The sequence below is a fragment of the Tachypleus tridentatus genome, chromosome 13 (assembly GCF_004210375.1).
Source record: "Tachypleus tridentatus isolate NWPU-2018 chromosome 13, ASM421037v1, whole genome shotgun sequence".
Classification (NCBI taxonomy): domain Eukaryota; kingdom Metazoa; phylum Arthropoda; class Merostomata; order Xiphosura; family Limulidae; genus Tachypleus; species Tachypleus tridentatus.
The window spans coordinates 171,588,162-171,607,580 of NC_134837.1; the positions used below are offsets into that span (position 1 = coordinate 171,588,162).

At 31.6% G+C, this 19,419-nt stretch overlaps 1 protein-coding gene across 2 annotated transcripts in view; it reads left to right on the forward strand.

The window, feature by feature from the left end:
- Positions 1-2,581: 2,581 nt before the first annotated feature.
- Positions 2,582-19,419, forward strand: part of LOC143239169 (juvenile hormone acid O-methyltransferase-like) — a 40,257-nt gene continuing 23,419 nt past the window's right edge. The window contains exons 1-3 of one of the 2 annotated variants that reach the window (XM_076480028.1): positions 14,929-15,062; positions 15,751-15,900; positions 17,382-17,589. In XM_076480028.1, coding sequence (XP_076336143.1) covers positions 17,564-17,589 — 26 coding nt within the window. In that variant the 5' untranslated portion in view covers positions 14,929-15,062; positions 15,751-15,900; positions 17,382-17,563. Of the gene's footprint in view, positions 2,714-14,928; positions 15,063-15,750; positions 15,901-17,381; positions 17,590-19,419 lie in introns of those variants that run through there. The other variant, XR_013021039.1, reaches the window with a different exon arrangement.

Sequence of the window (19,419 nt, forward strand, 5' to 3'; positions counted from 1 at the left end):
AAAGGTAAAAGTAATCAGTGTTGGTAGTAGCATCAGATTTGCGAATGTTTTACTGAGGCTGAAAGCACTTGAAGGTCACTTGTTGAGCATTGTGCAAACAATCTAGACTAAATGCGGTGGAAACAACTCAGCGATTTGTTGGTGTAATATGTTAATGTATTTGTCAGACCAGATAGCTGAATGGGTCGAAGAACAGTAATTTGTCACAATTAAGATATGTTCTCAATGTCCAAATACAAATACTTTATGGTGAGAGAAAACTACTTGTATTTTTGCTATTTGTGATATATATTTTTGCCACTACTGGCATATTGGAAGTTTAGCATCAGATGCATCAAGTTTCATTGAAGTGGCTATTTAACTTTAAATTATCTGGTAGATATGATAATTCATTGAAAAATAATGTTGCCTAAATACCACTTTGTCGTAGTGCATTTACAGGCCTACAACATTGTGTTGCTACTCGGCGAGTATTTTCCCATTTCTGGAAAGCCGTGACTGTGGACACTTTGTAGAAATTGATATAATAGCCATTTTCAATATAGTTATAACAAGATATGGAGTAGAAGATGTCACTGGTTGATTAATGCCGAGCTATGTTTAAGTAATACATGTCTACCGTTGTTGAAAGTCAAAAACCTACAATGCAAAACCGAATAATTTTAAACAAAGAACCAAACATCAAAATATGTAAAATACAGGTAACCAGCTCTATTTAACAAAACAGTCACACCATAAACCAACACATCGTAGTACGAAGGAACCATTACCGAGCTGTTAAACAATCTTCTGTCAAGGTACTATTACTGAGCTGTTAAACAATCTTCTGTCAAGGTACCATTACTGAGCTGTTAAACAATCTTCTGTTAAGGTACCATTACTGAGCTGTTAAACAATCTTCTGTTAAGGTACCATTACTGAGCTGTTAAACAATCTTCTGTCACTTGACCTCTTTTTGTTTCTCCACTGTATACTAATGAAAGAAACTTTATTACCCATTCTAGCCTTATTCATATTTAAGTTTTACCTACAGTTTCTTATGATAAAGTTTCACCTGGTGTTTCTTGTAACAAGTTTTATGTGCTATTTCTCGAAAAGAGCAGTGGAAAAGATATTTCAATTGGATCAAATTGGATAAATAGGTAAAATTATATGTCATTATCAATTAAGCTCACAGATATTGGTTTAGATGAATATTTTCTTAATATAATTTCATCAGAATATATAGTATTAAAGCATGGAAGGAGCATCTGATTTGAGAAAGTTTTGTAAATTGTACGTGAAGTTGGTATCATATTTGTAAAGGAAAAAGAAACATTTGTTGAAAACTGCTGGTCAAATGTAATAGTTTGTGTCATCTGATCAAAAACAGCAAGAATGTGTAGAAGCTTGATGTAGTTTCAGTTTTATTACTTCTTACTGGAACAGGACACTGTACAGGGAGAATAATGAACACTTATCAGAAAGTATAACATGTTTCTGTTGTCCAATAGAAACGTAAGACGGCAGCAGAACTACAGGTAGCTGAACAACTGGAAATTTGCAGAAACTTGGAAATTCTCTTGTTCTCAGGATACTTGTTCTATAGGCAATACAGTTGATGAGTGCACGTGTAGGCCACAAAAATATCATTTGACCAGTGCTTGTCGCAATAGTTATTGGTTGTAACAACCTTGCTTTATGATGTCATTTAATTTATGCTTTTGAACGAACTTTTGATTAAATAAACTTCATTCAATCTTATATATGAATATAGGAATTTCGGTATTTAAGGTGACGTTTTAGCCTTGGTCACTTTTCCTATTGACCAGCCACTGGATTTCCTGTGTCGTTGCAGTGACAGTATTCTCGAAGCCCTTTTCTCTTCCTTCGTTTGTTTTGTTTGTTTATCGAATTTCGGGCAAAGCTACACGAGGGCTATCTGTGCTAGCCATCCCTAATTTAGCAGTGTAAGACTAGAGGGAAGGCAGCTAGTCATGACCACCCACCGCCAACTCATGGGGTACTCTTTTACCAACGAAGAGTGGGATTGACTGTCATGTTATAACGCCCCCACGGCTGAAAGGGCGAGCATGTTTGGTGTGACAGGGAATTTTATGTTATAAAAATAATAACGTTATTAGATTCAATTGATATTTTATGTTATTAAATGTACAGAATAACTGACAACTATATTTTTCCTGTAATACCTGTCCTCTGTCTTGACGTTTGGTGATGGTTTATCAAATTTGAAAACTATAACTTGTAAGACATGTTAACTTGAACTTTTGACTGGAAAAACAACTCGAGAAAGGTATGCTGAACGGTTAGTGTTCTGTCAGTATAATAAGTTAATTCATACTTCTGTAAACCTATAGTATTCCAAGAATTTCTCTAATTTCCATATTAAAAAAGCTAGTGATTTTGTACAGTTAGTTCAAAGTTTATATTAATATTTTACAATAATTTAATCTTTTGTTTATGTTTTATAGTTTAAATCAGTGTATCTCAAAGTGTCGTTTATGTCTTACAGGTGGCGTCAGGAGTGGGTTCAGATGGTGCTAAGCAGCGACAGAACATAATCGGAAGGTACCCACTTTATTAAGAAGTCTCTCTTCAGATCCGATTTTCACCTTCAGCTCACCAACTTGGAGTCAGATATCCTTAGCCTACTGTCTGGTCAAAAGCGGTTCCATCCCTCGCACTGAACAGTTGTTTATTTCCAGGTACATAGGTAAGTTTGAATATAATTATTATTACTTTACAACTATGTTCAATGTGCAATATTAATAAAGTTCTTAAGCCTCTGTACATTATGCGTGTAATTAAGTGATTATCTTCCTTTAGGTAGCTGTCACTAAACATGTTCGCCGTTTCATTATTATGTGACGGTCAATCCCACTATTAGTTGGTTAAAGAGAAACCTTTCGTCTAGTCTTACACTGTTAAATTGGGGGAGGGCTAGTGCTTCTAGCCTCAGTGTGGCTTTGCGCTAAATTCAAAAGCAAACAAAAAAATCTTTTAGATAGCAGTTGGACATCGCTAGCCCCTCCCTTTCCGTGGTACACAGATAAGTTTGAGGTATTAAAAGTGGTATGTGGGTATTTAAAGCTTGAAAAATACTACTTTACGTTATGGTCACTTTAAAAATATTTAAGGGTGAAAGGCTATATTTCCAATAAATAATCTGTTAAGATTTCTAATGATTTAGAATTTTTTTTATCATTAATTGAAAGAGATACAAGTTCAATTAATTTAAAAGTTAAACATCCCTTTCTAATATAAAATTTTGTGTTTATCTTTTTGAGTAAAACAGGTTTCAAAAAAAGCAACTGTGTAATACTCATCGCTCTCAGTGAAATATTCATGTAAAGTGCTAAACTTCCATACGTATTAATATAGTGCCTGATGTTGAATATTGTCGTCTGCCTTAATAAGCATCCTTGTGTATAAATGTAGGATATAGTAAATAGCACACATGTTTGTCAAGTTTGATGAATTACAGCTATAAATAAATCGTATTTTATCATGTCATAGATGTTGATCTGCTATTAAGACATTAAGAAAATCAGTATAAGCTCCTATGGTACTGTAAATGGATGGTATGCCAGATGATATAAGCACGATATACGCTTGATTTTAACGCATACATATTTCATATCATACACGTAAGCTTATATATGTTTCGTATTATGCACATGTCGTTACAGAACAAACAGCTGTGGGGAGATTCATCGTTATTCGAGATTGTGTTAGATTACTTGGTAAGTACAATGTCAAGTCATTCAGCAAAAATAACGTATTACTTTCGTTAGTAGAATCTTGCTAAATCACGTTAACTTGCAGTTCTAATTTTGTATGGATATAATATGTTTTTCACTCTTTAATTAAAAATAAAAATGTCAAAAGTATGCTGTTTCTAAGAGTCCTCGGGTCGAACAAAAAGGTAGATAAATAAATGAAAAACTTCTACAATTTATACGGGGTTAACGGAAGTATAGGTGAGGGTTTGGTTTGTTTCAAATTTTGAGCAAAGCTACACGAGAGCTATCTGCGTTAGCCGTTTGTAATTTAGCAGTGTAAGCCTAGAGGGAAGGTAGCTAGCTCGTCATCACCACCCTCTGCCAACACTTGAGCTACTCTTTTACCAACGAATAGTGGTATTGACTATCACATAATTACCGCCCTACGGCTGAAAGAGCGAGTATGTTTGATGTGACGGGTATTCGAACCTGCGACCCTCTGTTTACGAGTCGAGTGTTTTAACTACCTGGCCATTACGAGGTGCGGTGGTAATGAAAGAACGTGGAAGATACAAACTATACTTACCAAGTTCACAGGCGTAACACTTGCTTTCATATAATGTATTGAAGAAAATGTAACTGTTTGTTTGTAATTAAGAACAATGCTACGCCAAGGGTTACCTCTGTTTTGCCCACTACAAGTATCGAAACTTGGTTTCTGGTGCTGTAAGTTGAGAGACATACTACTGTGCCACTGAGAAACGAAATGGTATTAAAAAGTAACTTTGAAATACAAAACTGTATTTTTTCGTATTTTCAAACTTAACTTGTTAAAACATTGAAGCAGTATTTAAAATAAATAATGTAATAGATAAAATTAAAGTTATTCCTATGGCACATGAATCACTTTTATACCAAAAGAAAATCCTGGAGTGAAATTTAACAAGCAAAGTAGCAATAACTAATAAACTTTACGACTTGGAGAGAGGAATCTCTTGCATATATATAACAACAAAAGGACTATAGATGAAATATGAAAGTTAAAAACAGATTTTGAACTTTCAATTAATAGCAGACGAATACAGGGTTGAGTTTCCCATATTTAATCACCTTGCTTATCGTATTATTTTAAAATACATGTTAATTTGATAGTTGTGAAATTAGAAGATAAAGACCCCCTGTTCATTTAGTAGTTATATTATCTAACTTAGGTAAGTTAAAAACATCGAATAAAAACTCAAAAGCTATAAAAGTTAATATTAAATATAATGGAAAACAACAGAACTACTATTTATAAAAGAAAGTAAATTGGATAAAAAAATTGGCGTTAGAATCGGTTACCTGATAAGTATGACTTATTACTATATTTTGAAACCAGTTATCACAAATCGCTTGCTAATTCGGTATATAATCCACTAATGAACTACTTTCTTCCTAAGCAGTGAAATGGTAAACTTGATATTATTTCAACTGGTTAACATTCTTTATATTTACTTAGAGTAAGAAATTTTTATGCTTTTGCAGATTTCTGAAAATCCATTTTGCCAGGAGAAATTGTTAAAAAATACAATTAAAAAATGTCACTAAATTCTTGGAGGACTATGAGGAAACATTTAAGAAATATGGAGTAACTCACAATGTTGACGGAACAGTCAATGTTCGACTACTCTTCTAGAGATTTGTATTCAGTTTAAAAATTCTAGTTGAATTCTATTAACATGCCTTACACAATATACTCTTAAGAGGTTATTAGCTCTTAGATTGAATCATGACTAAATACAATGTTTCAAAAAAACCCACAAGAAATGTAGTTATAAGTAACGTGTATCTTTACTAAAGCTTGTTATTAATGAAGTCTAATTAAAATATTGTACTTTTCTGATTTTTTAACAACAAAAACTGAAAAGCAATATGAATGAGATTTATGATATTAATCTGAAGAAGTATTGAATATTGAATATCTTCTAACAATGACTGCTAAGTTGCCTTATTATACACTTCTTCAAACAACTGGAGAAAATAGATCTACAACCATCACATAAACAGAAAACATTGATTGATTTTAGCTTATCATAGATACAAGATATTAGTTTTGATACTGAGTCATGGGTTTGCAGTCTCAAGTTGACGTCACGAAAGAGTACATATATTTAACAACAAATTTCAAAACCTAGATATGTCATTGTACATAACTGCAGCAACACTCTAATTAACCAATATTGTAAAATAATTCTTTCTTTAAGGGAATGTTCTTCCTTTCATGTTTTGTCCTGTATCCATCTCTCAGAAACGAAGATAAGGGTTTGGACTTTGAGTGATAACAATCATGCAATAGAAAAAAATATGATCAGTTTTTTGTTTTGTAGAAATTAAGAAACGTTTTAGTAAACAATATTGTATCACCGGTAAGTTATGTTTCATTAAGGAAAATGAAAAAAAAAAAAATGTTGAAAATTAAACTTGTTGCCTAATGGTGATAATTTCATGTACAAACGATAATGAGACTTATTTACTCACCATAGTGAGTTAATAATGAAATTGTTTATGCTGCATTATTTTATTGTTTAATAATTGGAGTTTATTATGGGACAATTCTATAGATCTAAACAAATTTATGAACTACGTCTTTAGAAAATAACTTTATCAGATCAATATCTCGCCATTGGAGTTTCTTATATTGAATTTTTTTTTATTAAAATCTTTACATCTAAATAAAATTACGATCTATGTCTTCAGAAAGGGCCTGGCATGGCCAAGCGCGTAAGGCGTGCGACTCGTAATCTGAGGGTCGCGGGTTCGCGCCCGAGTCGCGCTAAACATGCTCGCCCTCCCAGCCGTGGGGGCGTATAATGTGACGGTCAATCCCACTATTCGTTGGTAAAAGAGTAGCCCAAGAGTTGGCGGTGGGTGGTGATGACTAGCTGCCTTCCCTCTAGTCTTACACTGCTAAATTAGGGACGGCTAGCACAGATAGCCCTCGAGTAGCTTTGTGCGAAATTCCAAAACCAAAAACAAACAAAATGTCTTCAGAAAGAAACTTTCTGAGCTCAGTATTTCGTTATTACAGCTTCGTCAGGAGCTACCGTTATCTCACAAATTTAGTTCATGACGAAGTTGTAATAGCGAAATATTGAGCGAAGTAAGTTACTTTTTGAAGACATAGGTCGTCATTTTATATAGATGTAAAAGATTTTAGCACAAAAATAAAAATTCAACATAAGAAACTTTAAACTGTTCTTTTTCAAATTAAAACAACAAAATTACGAAATAAAATTTAATACACCACGACAATTAATTAACTTTTAACATTTAAAATGCCAGATAACACAGTTTCAGGCTACTTGAAATCGTAATACGTAACATAATAAATTGGAGTCTCGCCCAAGATAAACCATATTACGTAACAAGACAAAAAACAAATCATTGTCTGGTTAATTAACTTTTAACATTTAAAATGCCAGTTAACACAGTTTTAGGCAACTTGAAATCGTAATACGTAACAACACAAAAAAACAAAGCATTGTCTGGTGATTTTCCCGTAAAATTTTGGTTCCGAGTTTTAGTACTTTCACTTTCACCCTAGAAGCGTTATAACGTAAATCCCATTATTCGATTACAATGTTAGTATTCCGAGGAATGGACTATTTGTTTTCTTCCAATTTATCTGTAATTTCTACATCAGGAATGATTAGGGTAAATAGACTTGAACGGTTTTGCAAAACGCAATAAGAAAGAAGTAAGCAATTGTTTGGTTTAGATAAGAAAATAAACTAATATAAGAATCAGTTATCTGTCATACGAATTATCGGTTATATAAATATATATATGTACGTAAGTAATAACGTTGTCTATTAAATACTTGTCAAGCGTCTTTTCACATCTTTTAGTTTCTGTTTTGGAATTGTTTCCAGTACAATATCATTCACACCTCTCTCTATATATAAAGTGGCTACGGACAATGGATGTATAGATGTAAATAGATGTATATATATATATTTGACGGTTTTTATAGAACTACATTTAAAATCTTTAGAATGAACAAGGTTTATGATGTAGAAAAACAGACCTGAGATCAAAATTTAACAGATATTGTTAGTTTGGTTTTTGTTGAACCAAAGCCATACCGTAAATATTCTAGGCTTTGCTCATCATGGATATCAAAATCCAATAATTACACACTGTGTAATTTATGAAATAAAGTTAAAAGATCCAATGCAAACACTATATCAAGGGTACAAAGTTCCAAAGCATCCCTTCTTGAATTTTGTAACTACTTTGATATTATTAAGTAAACATGAGTCATTTCAATATTACTGCCTATAGTTTAAGATATACTTTGAACTGAAATTTATTCTATAGTACGGTAATAGCTGATGCAATTGTACTGAGAAAGGTTTTTGTAGTTAAAAGAGGCCCAAACTTTATTAGTAAAAGTTTTGCAAAAGGTCAGTTGTAACAAATGTATTGGATTCACTGTTTTATACTTATCTTAACATCGACGTTTGTGTAAGTTAAATTTGTATCTATAAATGCATGTAACTTGTATTGTTAAATGTATACTTCGAAATTCCCGCCTATTCCTTATATTTGAAGATCTTCGAGTGTAAGAATCCACAAGGTACTATGTGTATATGTAAAATACCAGTGTTGTTGACTTGAATGAAACTTCTAAAAAGTCTTATCTCAAACTTATACAAAGTAACCAACGAAAATATCATTGGTTGCTACAGTTAGCATAACATAAAGCTCGGAAGCCATACATGTTATTAACGCTTATTAATCGTAAAACTACAGATATTAGACCAAAACGTTTACAAATTTCGAACATTAAAATAATTTAACCTCATTGAATTATCTTCAACGGAGAAATTTCACATGAGATGAAGCTACATAACTTTCCTCAAATGAAGTTTATCTGTATATCAACGCAGAATGAATTCGCTCATCGAGAACCGTCAATAAATATTTAGTTACAGACAAGATAGAAGACACAGTATTGTTTGTACTTTTGTCAAACTTTTGTATATACATCATTCTTTGTAATTACCATTATTATGAGTTGTATTGCTGTTTGTATATTAAAATATATTTGTGTTAAGAAAATTTCTCAGTTTTTTTAATTTCGCGCAATTCTACACGAGGACTATCTGCGCTAGCCGTCTCTAATTTAGTAGTGTGAGACTAGAGGGGAAGCAGCTAGTCATTACCACCTACCGCAAATTCTTGGGCTCCTTGTTTACCAATGAATAGTGGGATTAATCGTCACATTATAACGTATCCACGGTTCAAAGGGCGACTATGTTTGGCACAGGTATTCGATACCGCGACTACTGGAATACGAGTCGAGGACCTTAACCACCTGGTTATTCCAGAGAGTGTGTGAAAAAATAAAATTGTGTGTATCAATCTTGTTAACAAATAACACAAATTTGATACACATCAAATGATATTATATCAGTCAAACGTGAAACTGCTTCTAAGTCATTGGTGCGTTTCCTCAGAAAACCAGACAAGCTAAATTGTCATTCACAGCATAAACAGACAATAGTTATTAGTTGGTTTATCTAAGACAGAAGTGGCAGTTCGCAGTCTTAAGTCAACGTCATGTAAATGCCTAGGCAGTTAGAAGCAATCTTCGTTCAAATGATTTGTTTTTATAAGATGGCTAAATATGAGTTTATTGAATTGTAGTAAAGCTATGGGGAACCTTACTTTCGTGGAGGAAGAGACAAACACAATGTTTACTAAAACTTTCACAAAAGTAATAAAATATAACTTATGATGATTTTTATTTTCCTAACGTAGTATTTTAAAGTCTAATAATTAGTTCTGGACGTGACTGCAATATTATTATGAAATGAACTGGAATTTAACAAGTTTAAAAGGTATAACTGTAGAAGAATTATTTAGCTAAATTCGTTTTTCGAACTTGTCTCTGACAAGTACACGTGTAACATTTTAGTGTAGATAAAACTTCTATCTTGGATTCATGATGTCGTGCAGAACGCTACGATTACTTATGTTGGTTTTTGTTTGAATTTCATGAAAAGCTACACGAGGGCTATCTCAATTAATCTTCTCTAATTTTGCAGTGAATGCCTAGAGAGAAAGAAGTTAGTTTATCACTACTCACCGCCAGCTCTTGGGGCTATATTACCAAGGAATAGCGGAATTGACCATCACATAATAACGCTCTCACGGATGAAAGAGCGAGCTTGTTTGGTGAGAGAGACACTTAATCTCGTTATCTTTAGACTGCGAGTCAAGTTACCTGCGTTAGTCGTCCGTAATTTAGCAGTGAAAGACTAGAGAGAAGGCAATTACTCATTACCAACCACCGTCAATTCTTGGGATACTCTTTCAACAAAGAATAGTGGGATTGAGCGTGACATTATAACGCCTCCACGGCTCAAAGGGCAAGTATGTTTGGTAGGATGTGCATATGGATCCCTGACCTCAGAGATTACTAGTCGACTACCCCAACCATCTGACTTTGAATGTCCATAGAACATAAGCCTGATAGTATACAGAGTTTACCTTGCATTGTTTACTTGAACTTTATAGCTACAACTTTCAACCATAATAAAGCATTTGAGAAAACCTTTACAAAGTGTTCAGTACAATGCTTGAAATGTATCAACATGAGGGCGATAATAAGTTACTATGTCTTTCCTATCTGAAGAAATCGTTAACGACCATACAGCTGAAATGGCGAGCAAGTTTGTTTGACGGGATATTAATAAAGTAAGAATGTATAAACGTAGTTTAAAATAAGGTGCTACAGATAACCTGAGAGTGCAAGTAATACAGGTATGATGTTAGATTCAGGTTTAATTGTCTTGGAAACACTTAAGCACACATGATGGCTTGACTTTAGCTCCATGGACTGAATACGTTATTTTAGATATAACAGAAAAGTAAGACTAGAATTGTGTTTTATATATCACATAAATAGCCGTATATATATGGTTAAAATAAAGTTACCTAAATGGGATGGTTTTGTTAATAAAATATATTTAGCCATTTCAATTGTTTACATATATATATTTTCAAACAATGTACGTTTATTGTTGATTTATCTACTTTTTTTCTCCCGTCATTAGTAATATCAAATGTTGGTGTACAGTGGTAACGAAGGACTTTATATAAAATCAAGCTAGACTCACCAAGTCAGCATAAGTAATTTTTTTTTTACTAATACACAGTTAATACATCTGTGAAAATAATAAGATTAAGACACAAAATTATTAGTTTGTGAGGCTTAGAACTTTCTTAATGTAACGTATATTAAAAATATATTTCGTGAAATGCACATTTACAGTTACTTTCATGATCTGTAAATAAGCTTTTTCATGACATTTGCTGTATACTTGATGTTACTGTCTTGTAAAGTGGTTGAATAAATGTACTTAGTTGTTAAGTATTCGTACAGGATAAAATGATAATTGTTAAACATTTTGTCATCAAATGGAAAACTGAAAAGTTTTTTGGAAAATCTAAACTTTTGAAGTAAACCAATGACGAATATTCATGAATACGTATATCATGAAGATAGCGATATCCTGGAAAAATCTAAAATCAAAGACTTATGGAAATTTCAAAAGAAAAAACGACTTTAAACTTCAAAACAATTAAACGAGTTGTTTATGGCCTTCAAGATGAAAATAAGTCGAGTTTCCTACTCTTAAACATCGTAGATACCCTCTCCAAATAAGTACGTTAATTTGATAGTTGTGAATACTTGAAGAGAGAAATGAAAGACACTTCCTGTTGATAAAGATATAATAATATCTAAAACAAGCAGACAAAATGATATGTTACGCAAAGAAGGCCTGTTATATTTTATTTGTGTGTGTATATGTGTGTACATATATACAAGTATGTGTGTCTGTATATTAGTGTGAATTGCTGGAAACTTGTGCATCTTGTTATAGACGTGGAGGGAAAGGAATAGGAACCATGGACAATGAAGTAGATAAAACAATACAAAGAAATATAAGTTTATTCACTTATCGAGAGTATAAACATACTTTGAATGAATACCAAACTGTGAAATTAAACTGGTCTTAATTAATCAACTATGTTAGTTTAATAACGAAAAAGAAGCCTAAACCACAGGTTTATGTTACAACAAATAGCATAAAACACTTAGGTATCCAGCTACTCCACAGATGTAAAGCGTTAATAATTAGAAATAATATGAAATAGTATTAATGTTAATAGAAAACGTATACTTAGATGGATCTGTGAGATACGAGGATAAACTAAATTAAAATATATAGACAAAGTTGGAAAACCAATAACTGAAAACTTTCCTTTGAGACATATGTCTTTTATCCGCGTTTCTGCATAAAATGTGTTTTACGACCAACGTGAGATATTATGTTCAAAAATTTGTTTGTAAACAACTGTTCTACAGAACGAACAAAAGGGATACGATATATTTATGTATGTTAATTTTCTACCCTTTAAACAACAGTGCACATATGAGGATCATATATATTCAACTGCCGTACATAGCACATAAATGAAAGAGGAGTCTTGCTGTATATAAATTTCTCCCGTTGGATCCTACGTCCTGGTGTTAGATTCTCCGCAGTAGACGCAACAACTAGCCTAATGTTGATTTGTATAAAAACAAACAAATCTGAAGAAAATCGCCGTTAAGTTTGACGAATAATTCAATAGATAAAGTCATGATGTGCTAACTTTTTAATTTTGGAATTAAATCAAGATTATTATCTCTTACTTTAAGCTCTGAATCAACACCTTATACATAAACCTAGAACAGTTGTTGTAACGACTCAAAACTTGCTCAGTTATTCCGCTATTTGTTTTGCCTGTCTTTCTAATGGTACACTTGTTTGTCAGATGTTTAACACAACAAAATAAAATACTGTTTCAATAAATATATTGAGAAATATCTTTATCTCTTAGGTCGAGGAAAAGTCCGTCCAATACCACCAAATACTAGCCAAACTTTACCCAGTGAGTGCGTTATAACAATAACAGTTAATGTCTTAGTTAGTGGGTTTTTCGCTATTGTTAAATGGTTTCCATTTATTCTGTCACTATGGCAGCAAATAGCCTTAAATGTTAAACAACGACAATAGCATCATATGATAACAGACCCAACAATTATACAGTTAAAATATTTCCTCATGCTTACGAAAAAGTAATAAAAATTCATATAAATTTTTTATGGAATACAAAGTGCGTTTAATACACTTACAGTTTTAGTATTTTAATCTTGTTTAGATTTAAGCTAAATATCAAGGATTACGTCAAACTAGATAGGCCTGAGTAACATACTTTATATAATATAATTTATTATTTACTTTAAAACGATGCTTTCTGATACTCTCAATAAACACGACTATTGTGAGTCCAAGATCAAGATATTAAGCTCCTCTCGACCAATATCAGGTAATATGTTATGTATCCAGAAAAACTAAGCAATCACGAAATTGCGTTCCTTGAATGTGGTTTTTTTTGTTGTTGTTTAAACGTAGTGACTGAATAGTTTTCTGTTAACACAAGTATATTCATAAGGGTACTTTTTCAAACATTATTAGTTGCTAGCGCTTAAATACGAATCAATATAAAATCAATAAAAATATTTGAAAAGTATATTAATTAATAAGGGGTTGATTTCTTTTACTACATTATAATACTTGTTTTATATAAATACTTTAATTTAGTTTCTACTTAATGAACTTTACTTGTTAGATATTAATTACTTTACAGCCTTGGTTTCAGCTCCTTACATAGATAACTAAATATTTTCTCACCAAACAGAATAGCTATAGTCTTATTTGTATTGTCTGTCAGCTACTAGTGTCTACCTCAGATAAGAAATTAATAGACTGTTATGTGAAGAAAACACTGTTTCAGGAGAACATGGAGAAGAGTGTAGTTATTATGGTATTATCATCAGTATACTGAAAAATGTATTATGAAAGTAGAGGTTTTGGTGTATTAGAAACATAGGATATAGAAGAGAAGTGACAAAACTGAACTTTGTGGAATTCTTACATGTACAGGGTGTTCGGAAAATCACTGTGCAGTTTTGTAATCATATTTTATTCAGTCTATTTCAAGCCAGCAGCTGATAGCGGTGTTTAGAAACAAAATAAAAAGGATCCAGGCCTGTATTGATGCCAACGGGGGTCACCTTCAACATTGTTTATGATTGTCATTCATATTTACCTCCTGTATTCTATATTGAAACATGTCTGTTAATAAATATATAAATGCACAGTGACTTTCCGAACACCCTGTAGAATAAAGGTTCAAGAATGTGCATTCAAGAAGGTGATTGTCTGACCATTATAAGGAACGAATTTATGATACGAACAATGCAAAATCTGACAGACAAAGAACGTTACTTGATTATTAAACCATAATACCTTAGCAAATCAATATATATTTTTTAAAAATTGTAAACCATTATACAAAAATGTTGGTTTACATTAAAGTGATTGTTAATGTCTTTTAAAAATACAGAATTTTACGCTGTGAAGAAAATAGGGAATGAAAACCATCGCGCATTTGTTGCAACAGATTATGATAAGAAAGAAATTACTTACGATAGTAAACAAGGATATGCTCAAAATATTTAATAAATACACATCTGAATATAATTGTATGGTAGGTAACACTTAAAGAAGGCGTATTTTGCTTAGAATACTCATATGAAGAAATAGAGTTTTTAATGTGCAATGAAGAGAGGTGTCTGCCTGACTATTATATAGAGTGAACTTATAACACGAACATTAGAAAACCGAAGTGACGAAGAACATACACGATTATAAGACCATGAGATTTATGTTGATTACAACAGATTTTTGAAATGTGATTAGACTGCATTCTTACTATGTAGAGAAACTAATAATTAATATTAAGGATTTACACGGTCTTTGAGTACGACGAGTAACACATACAGTTTATTTTGAATAATATGTTATTAATGTAAGCTAAATATTTTAAAGATAAACTTAAAATTACAGGATTTATATATTATTAAAATGATACAACGGAGACTTTCTTTCTTAGAATGAATTAAAAGCAGCCCAGTATTATTCGAATAGTCTAAGAGAGATTTTAGAGTAGACAGATTCCAGACTATTACATTACGATTCGAAGATGGCCAGCTCTAACAGGGACTTTGTTTTAGACTTTGGATGTGGTCCAGGAGACGTTACTAAAAATATAATTTTATCACACCGCCCAAACTTGAAAATCACTTGCCATTGATATCCAATCAGATTTTGTTGAGTTCGTCATGAAAGAACTTGACGATGAAAGGATTGTATACATGGTTTTGGATATAACACAAAAGTAAGGAGAAAATTGTGTTTAGATATGTATAAGAATAACCATATATTTAAATATATATTATGTTCATCACTTTAACTGGATGATTTGAATAATGAAACCTGTTTTGATTTTAATACTTTCAAACAATACATACTTATTTTTAAATAATATACATTTCCTACCGATATACCAACATTATTGTTCCTATTCTTATTTTTCTCTGATATCAAATGGTGTGTACAGTGTAAGTTAGATTAACTAAAACAGTATACGGAATGTTTTGAGATAAACCACTGTTAATGAAGATGCTGGTAACGTTATTGAAGGTAATTTTTAAATATAAAGCAGAATTTTTTTGACAGCTTTGAATCTTTCTTATAACAGGAAAGTTGAGGTAATATCAAAAAATAATGTAAATTATGTTACTGTTATAATATGCGCTTCACTTTTTAATCACTTTTTCTGTACACTTAAGGTTGTTGTCTTGGTAAATGGCCTTACTTAGCTACTGCATAAATGTGCTAGCTGTTAGCTGTTCGTACAGATATGATTATTATAAAAAATTCTCTATAATGTTTTCTATCATTACTTGGTGAAATGGAAACGTTTTAGTAACCTAAAGACATTAAAAATAAAGGAGTAAAGTCTCACCATGAAATCATACATCTTGAAGGTATGGTTTTAGTGTGTTTTTTAATTTTTAATTAAGATACACGAAGACCGTATGTGCTGGCCGTACATAATTTAAGCGTCATAGAGGAGAGGGAAGGAGCTAGTCATCACAACCCACCTACAGCATTTGGCTACTCTTTTACCAAATAATAGTAGGACTGACAGGCACATTATAACACACCTACACGTGAGTGTTATCTGATATATATGTACATACATGTATGTAAATAGTTAAAACTTCTGAGACTGTTATTCAGAAAAAGGTAAAGTGACAAAAATAGAAGACTTATAAAATGAAGTAAATTGTATGCTGAACTATGAATATATGAACTTACGGAGAGTATAAAATTTTACGAATATAGATCACACTGTGAAATTAAGCTGCTCTTAGAAAAACCATCTAGACCAAGTAAATTGTACAAAAGAAGCCTAAACCACAAGTTGCCTTATAAGATAAACATCATAAGAAGCTTAGGAAGCCAACTCCTCATTTATCTAACATATGTAAAGCGTTAATAATCTGAAAGCTAACGTATCTTACAATGTATGAAGTGTATATTTATTATATATATATATGTATTAATATATGTATTGTATAATCAACAGTTTGCATCCATAAACAAGTATTAATATGAGAAGTAAATGTGTACTTAGGTGACCCTATTATAAACTAAACTAAAATATATAGATTGACGTTAGAAATTCAATAACTCAAAACCTTTTTTTTTTGGGACGCATCTCCTTTCTCTGCTTTTCTGCACAAAAAACATTTTAGATTGAAATTAACTTAAAATAATTCGAATGTATACAATTGTTCTCAGAATTAACAAAATAGGCACGACACAGTTAAGTATCTTAATTTTTTCTCTTTAATGAATAGAGCAGAGACGGGGATTATATATATATTAAATTGTCGTACACAGCGGATAACGAACATAGGTGTATTCCTATATATAAATTTCCACAGTTAGTCAGCGGTATCTCAACGGACCTACAATACTACAATCTGGGCTAGGTTCCCCTCGGTTGATACAGCAGCTGGCCTAATATTGCTCTGTATAAAAACAAACAAGTATAAACAAAACTGGAGCAATGTTTCACGAATAAGTCTACAGATAAGGTTAAACCTTGTTGTGATAATGTTTTAATTCTAAAATTAAAACGATGTCTTCACTTTTCAGTTGATTTGTGTTCGATTAAAAGTTGTATACTGAATAAATCGTTTAGTGTTTACCTTTTGCGAAGATAATGATTTAATAATGTTTCAAAGACCGTTTTATTTATTTATATATTCCAAAAGAAAATAAGATTGCTATTTTAACACGAAGATGTACTTATAAATTTGCTGATATTTATAATATAAAACTTTCAGAAAACTTTCTTGTGCTGATCAAATTATGAGAGTACGTGTGGCAAAATGAGGAACGAATTGCTCCCGTAGCCTTTAAGTAGATTTACTCACTTATCAGAAAAAAGTATCCAAATTATATGTTTGAAATAATGTTAATATTAAAATTTTTTCCCAGTGTTATCCAAATATATACATAGTGTGCAATGGGCTGTTAATTCGAAAATTATTTTGATATATGAATCAGCCGATTTCAAAATAAATGTTTAGCTTATATTGTTTAGAAATCTAATACATCATTCATTCATTTTTCCTTTTAGGACACCTTCTCAATGGGCCAAGATCTTTGACAAAGTCTTCGCTATCCTTTCAATTCCCTGTATCAAAAACTTTAGAAAATTTCTAAACATTCTTCGTGGTATATTAAAACCAGGAGGTTATTTCCTATCATTCAGTATAGCATCATCTCCTCAGTTTTCTGTTTGGTTAGAGATGTCAAAGAATGAAGGATGGAAACAGCACTTTATCGTAAGAATTGATATTTCTCATATTTATATTGATTTATATGTATATTTTGTACTTATTTTAATATCGTTTCAAAGTTTTGTTTGTTTTTATGATGAAAGCAACGTAATCTGCTACCAATGTTCTACGTAATTTATATGCAAAAACGGCTCGTTTGGGCTGAGAAAACACTTTACATAGAAGAGCGAACAACGTTTCGACCTTCTTCGGTCATCGTCAGGTTCACAAAGAAAGAGGTAACTGACCGGAAGCTGACCACATGTTTGAAAGGGGTTGTGTAACTGTGTGTCGAAATGTAGAGGGCGGTATTAGATGTTTGAATATATAATTTTATTTATTATATTAATATAGGTATAAAGGCGTTCCTTTATATTGGTTTATTTTGGGTTTAAGTTGTTGTATAAGTAAGGCTTCTTTAATTTTACGTTTGTTTATGTTTGTTTCTTTATTTAGTATTTGAGTGTTTTCTATGGTTATGTTGTGTTTATTTGACTTGCAGTGTTCGAAAACGTGTGAAGGTGACTTTTTATGTTCTTTGAATCTGGTTTCCATTTTTCTACTTGTTTCTCCAATATAGAAGTCGTGACTTATCGATAAGTCATCGGGTGATAAAGATGAACGTATATTATTTCAATGACTCTTACAATTCAGATTACTTTTTGTTAGAACGCTACATTTGTCCAATAATGTATTTGAAGCTAGAACACATTAAATATTTTTATTCTGCGTTTTCAAGAGTTACGTATTTCGCGATTCACCTTAATTTCTGACTTATTTATTTTTTCGTCTAAACAATCTGACTAAAAAGATCCGCATGTTTATAATTTCCCAACTTTGAAGCTGAATTCAAGACATTTAGACATAATGCATAAAACTGAAACAGTTGCAATTTACAGTTCGCAAATTGCTTCAGAATATCTGCAAGTTGCTTGTTTATATAACGGTACACTTGATTGTCGTTGAAAACATTTTGAGATCCTGTTTCAATAAATATACTTGAAAGTAGCTCTATTCCTTAAGTGTCCAAGCAATATCACAAAATATTTGACACATTTTGAAATATGAGAGCATCATAAAAATTACAGTTAACATTTTAGAATAGAAGTTGAGTTTTAAGATGTTGAACCTTCTCTTTAGTCGGTAGTTCGATACTTAGGATGACGAGAGATAGATAGCCTCAGTAGCTTCGTCATAAATAGAAATAACATATTTTTAGACAAAACTGACCATTTTATTACGCAACGTATCAGTCTTAAAAGTAAAAAAATAGATTGAAATAAAGTTTTATATTTTATTCATCTAAGGACAGAACAAAGTCAACATAAACGATATCGATCAATGTATTTTTATTAACTCAGTAAACTGTTTAAATTAATCATTTAATGATTTTAGTATCACAGACAAAGTACACAAAATATTAAAAGTATTCTATTTTTATAATAGGGATTGAAAAATATATTCCTGTGAGTCAAATGTTGAAAGATTATTGTAATGAATTCAAGAAATTAGCAGAATAATATGCATTTGTCTCCACTGCTGTAACTTCAAGGTTGGAATCCTTTACCTTCAGTTCAGAAAAAAGGTTTACGGGTAAGTATAGTGTTAACTATATATGTATTTCAACAAGGTATTTTGGATATGGATTCTTATGGTTAACTTTATCAAACACAGAAATCTAATTGTGATGATCTCACAACATCAAATTATAACTGTGAAATATTTTTCAATTACTCAAACATGCGTACATTTTTTTTAATTAAATACAAATATTTTTCATTTTAAAAATAATCAGAGCATGTTTTCTCGAATACAAGTAAAGACTAATAAATATTG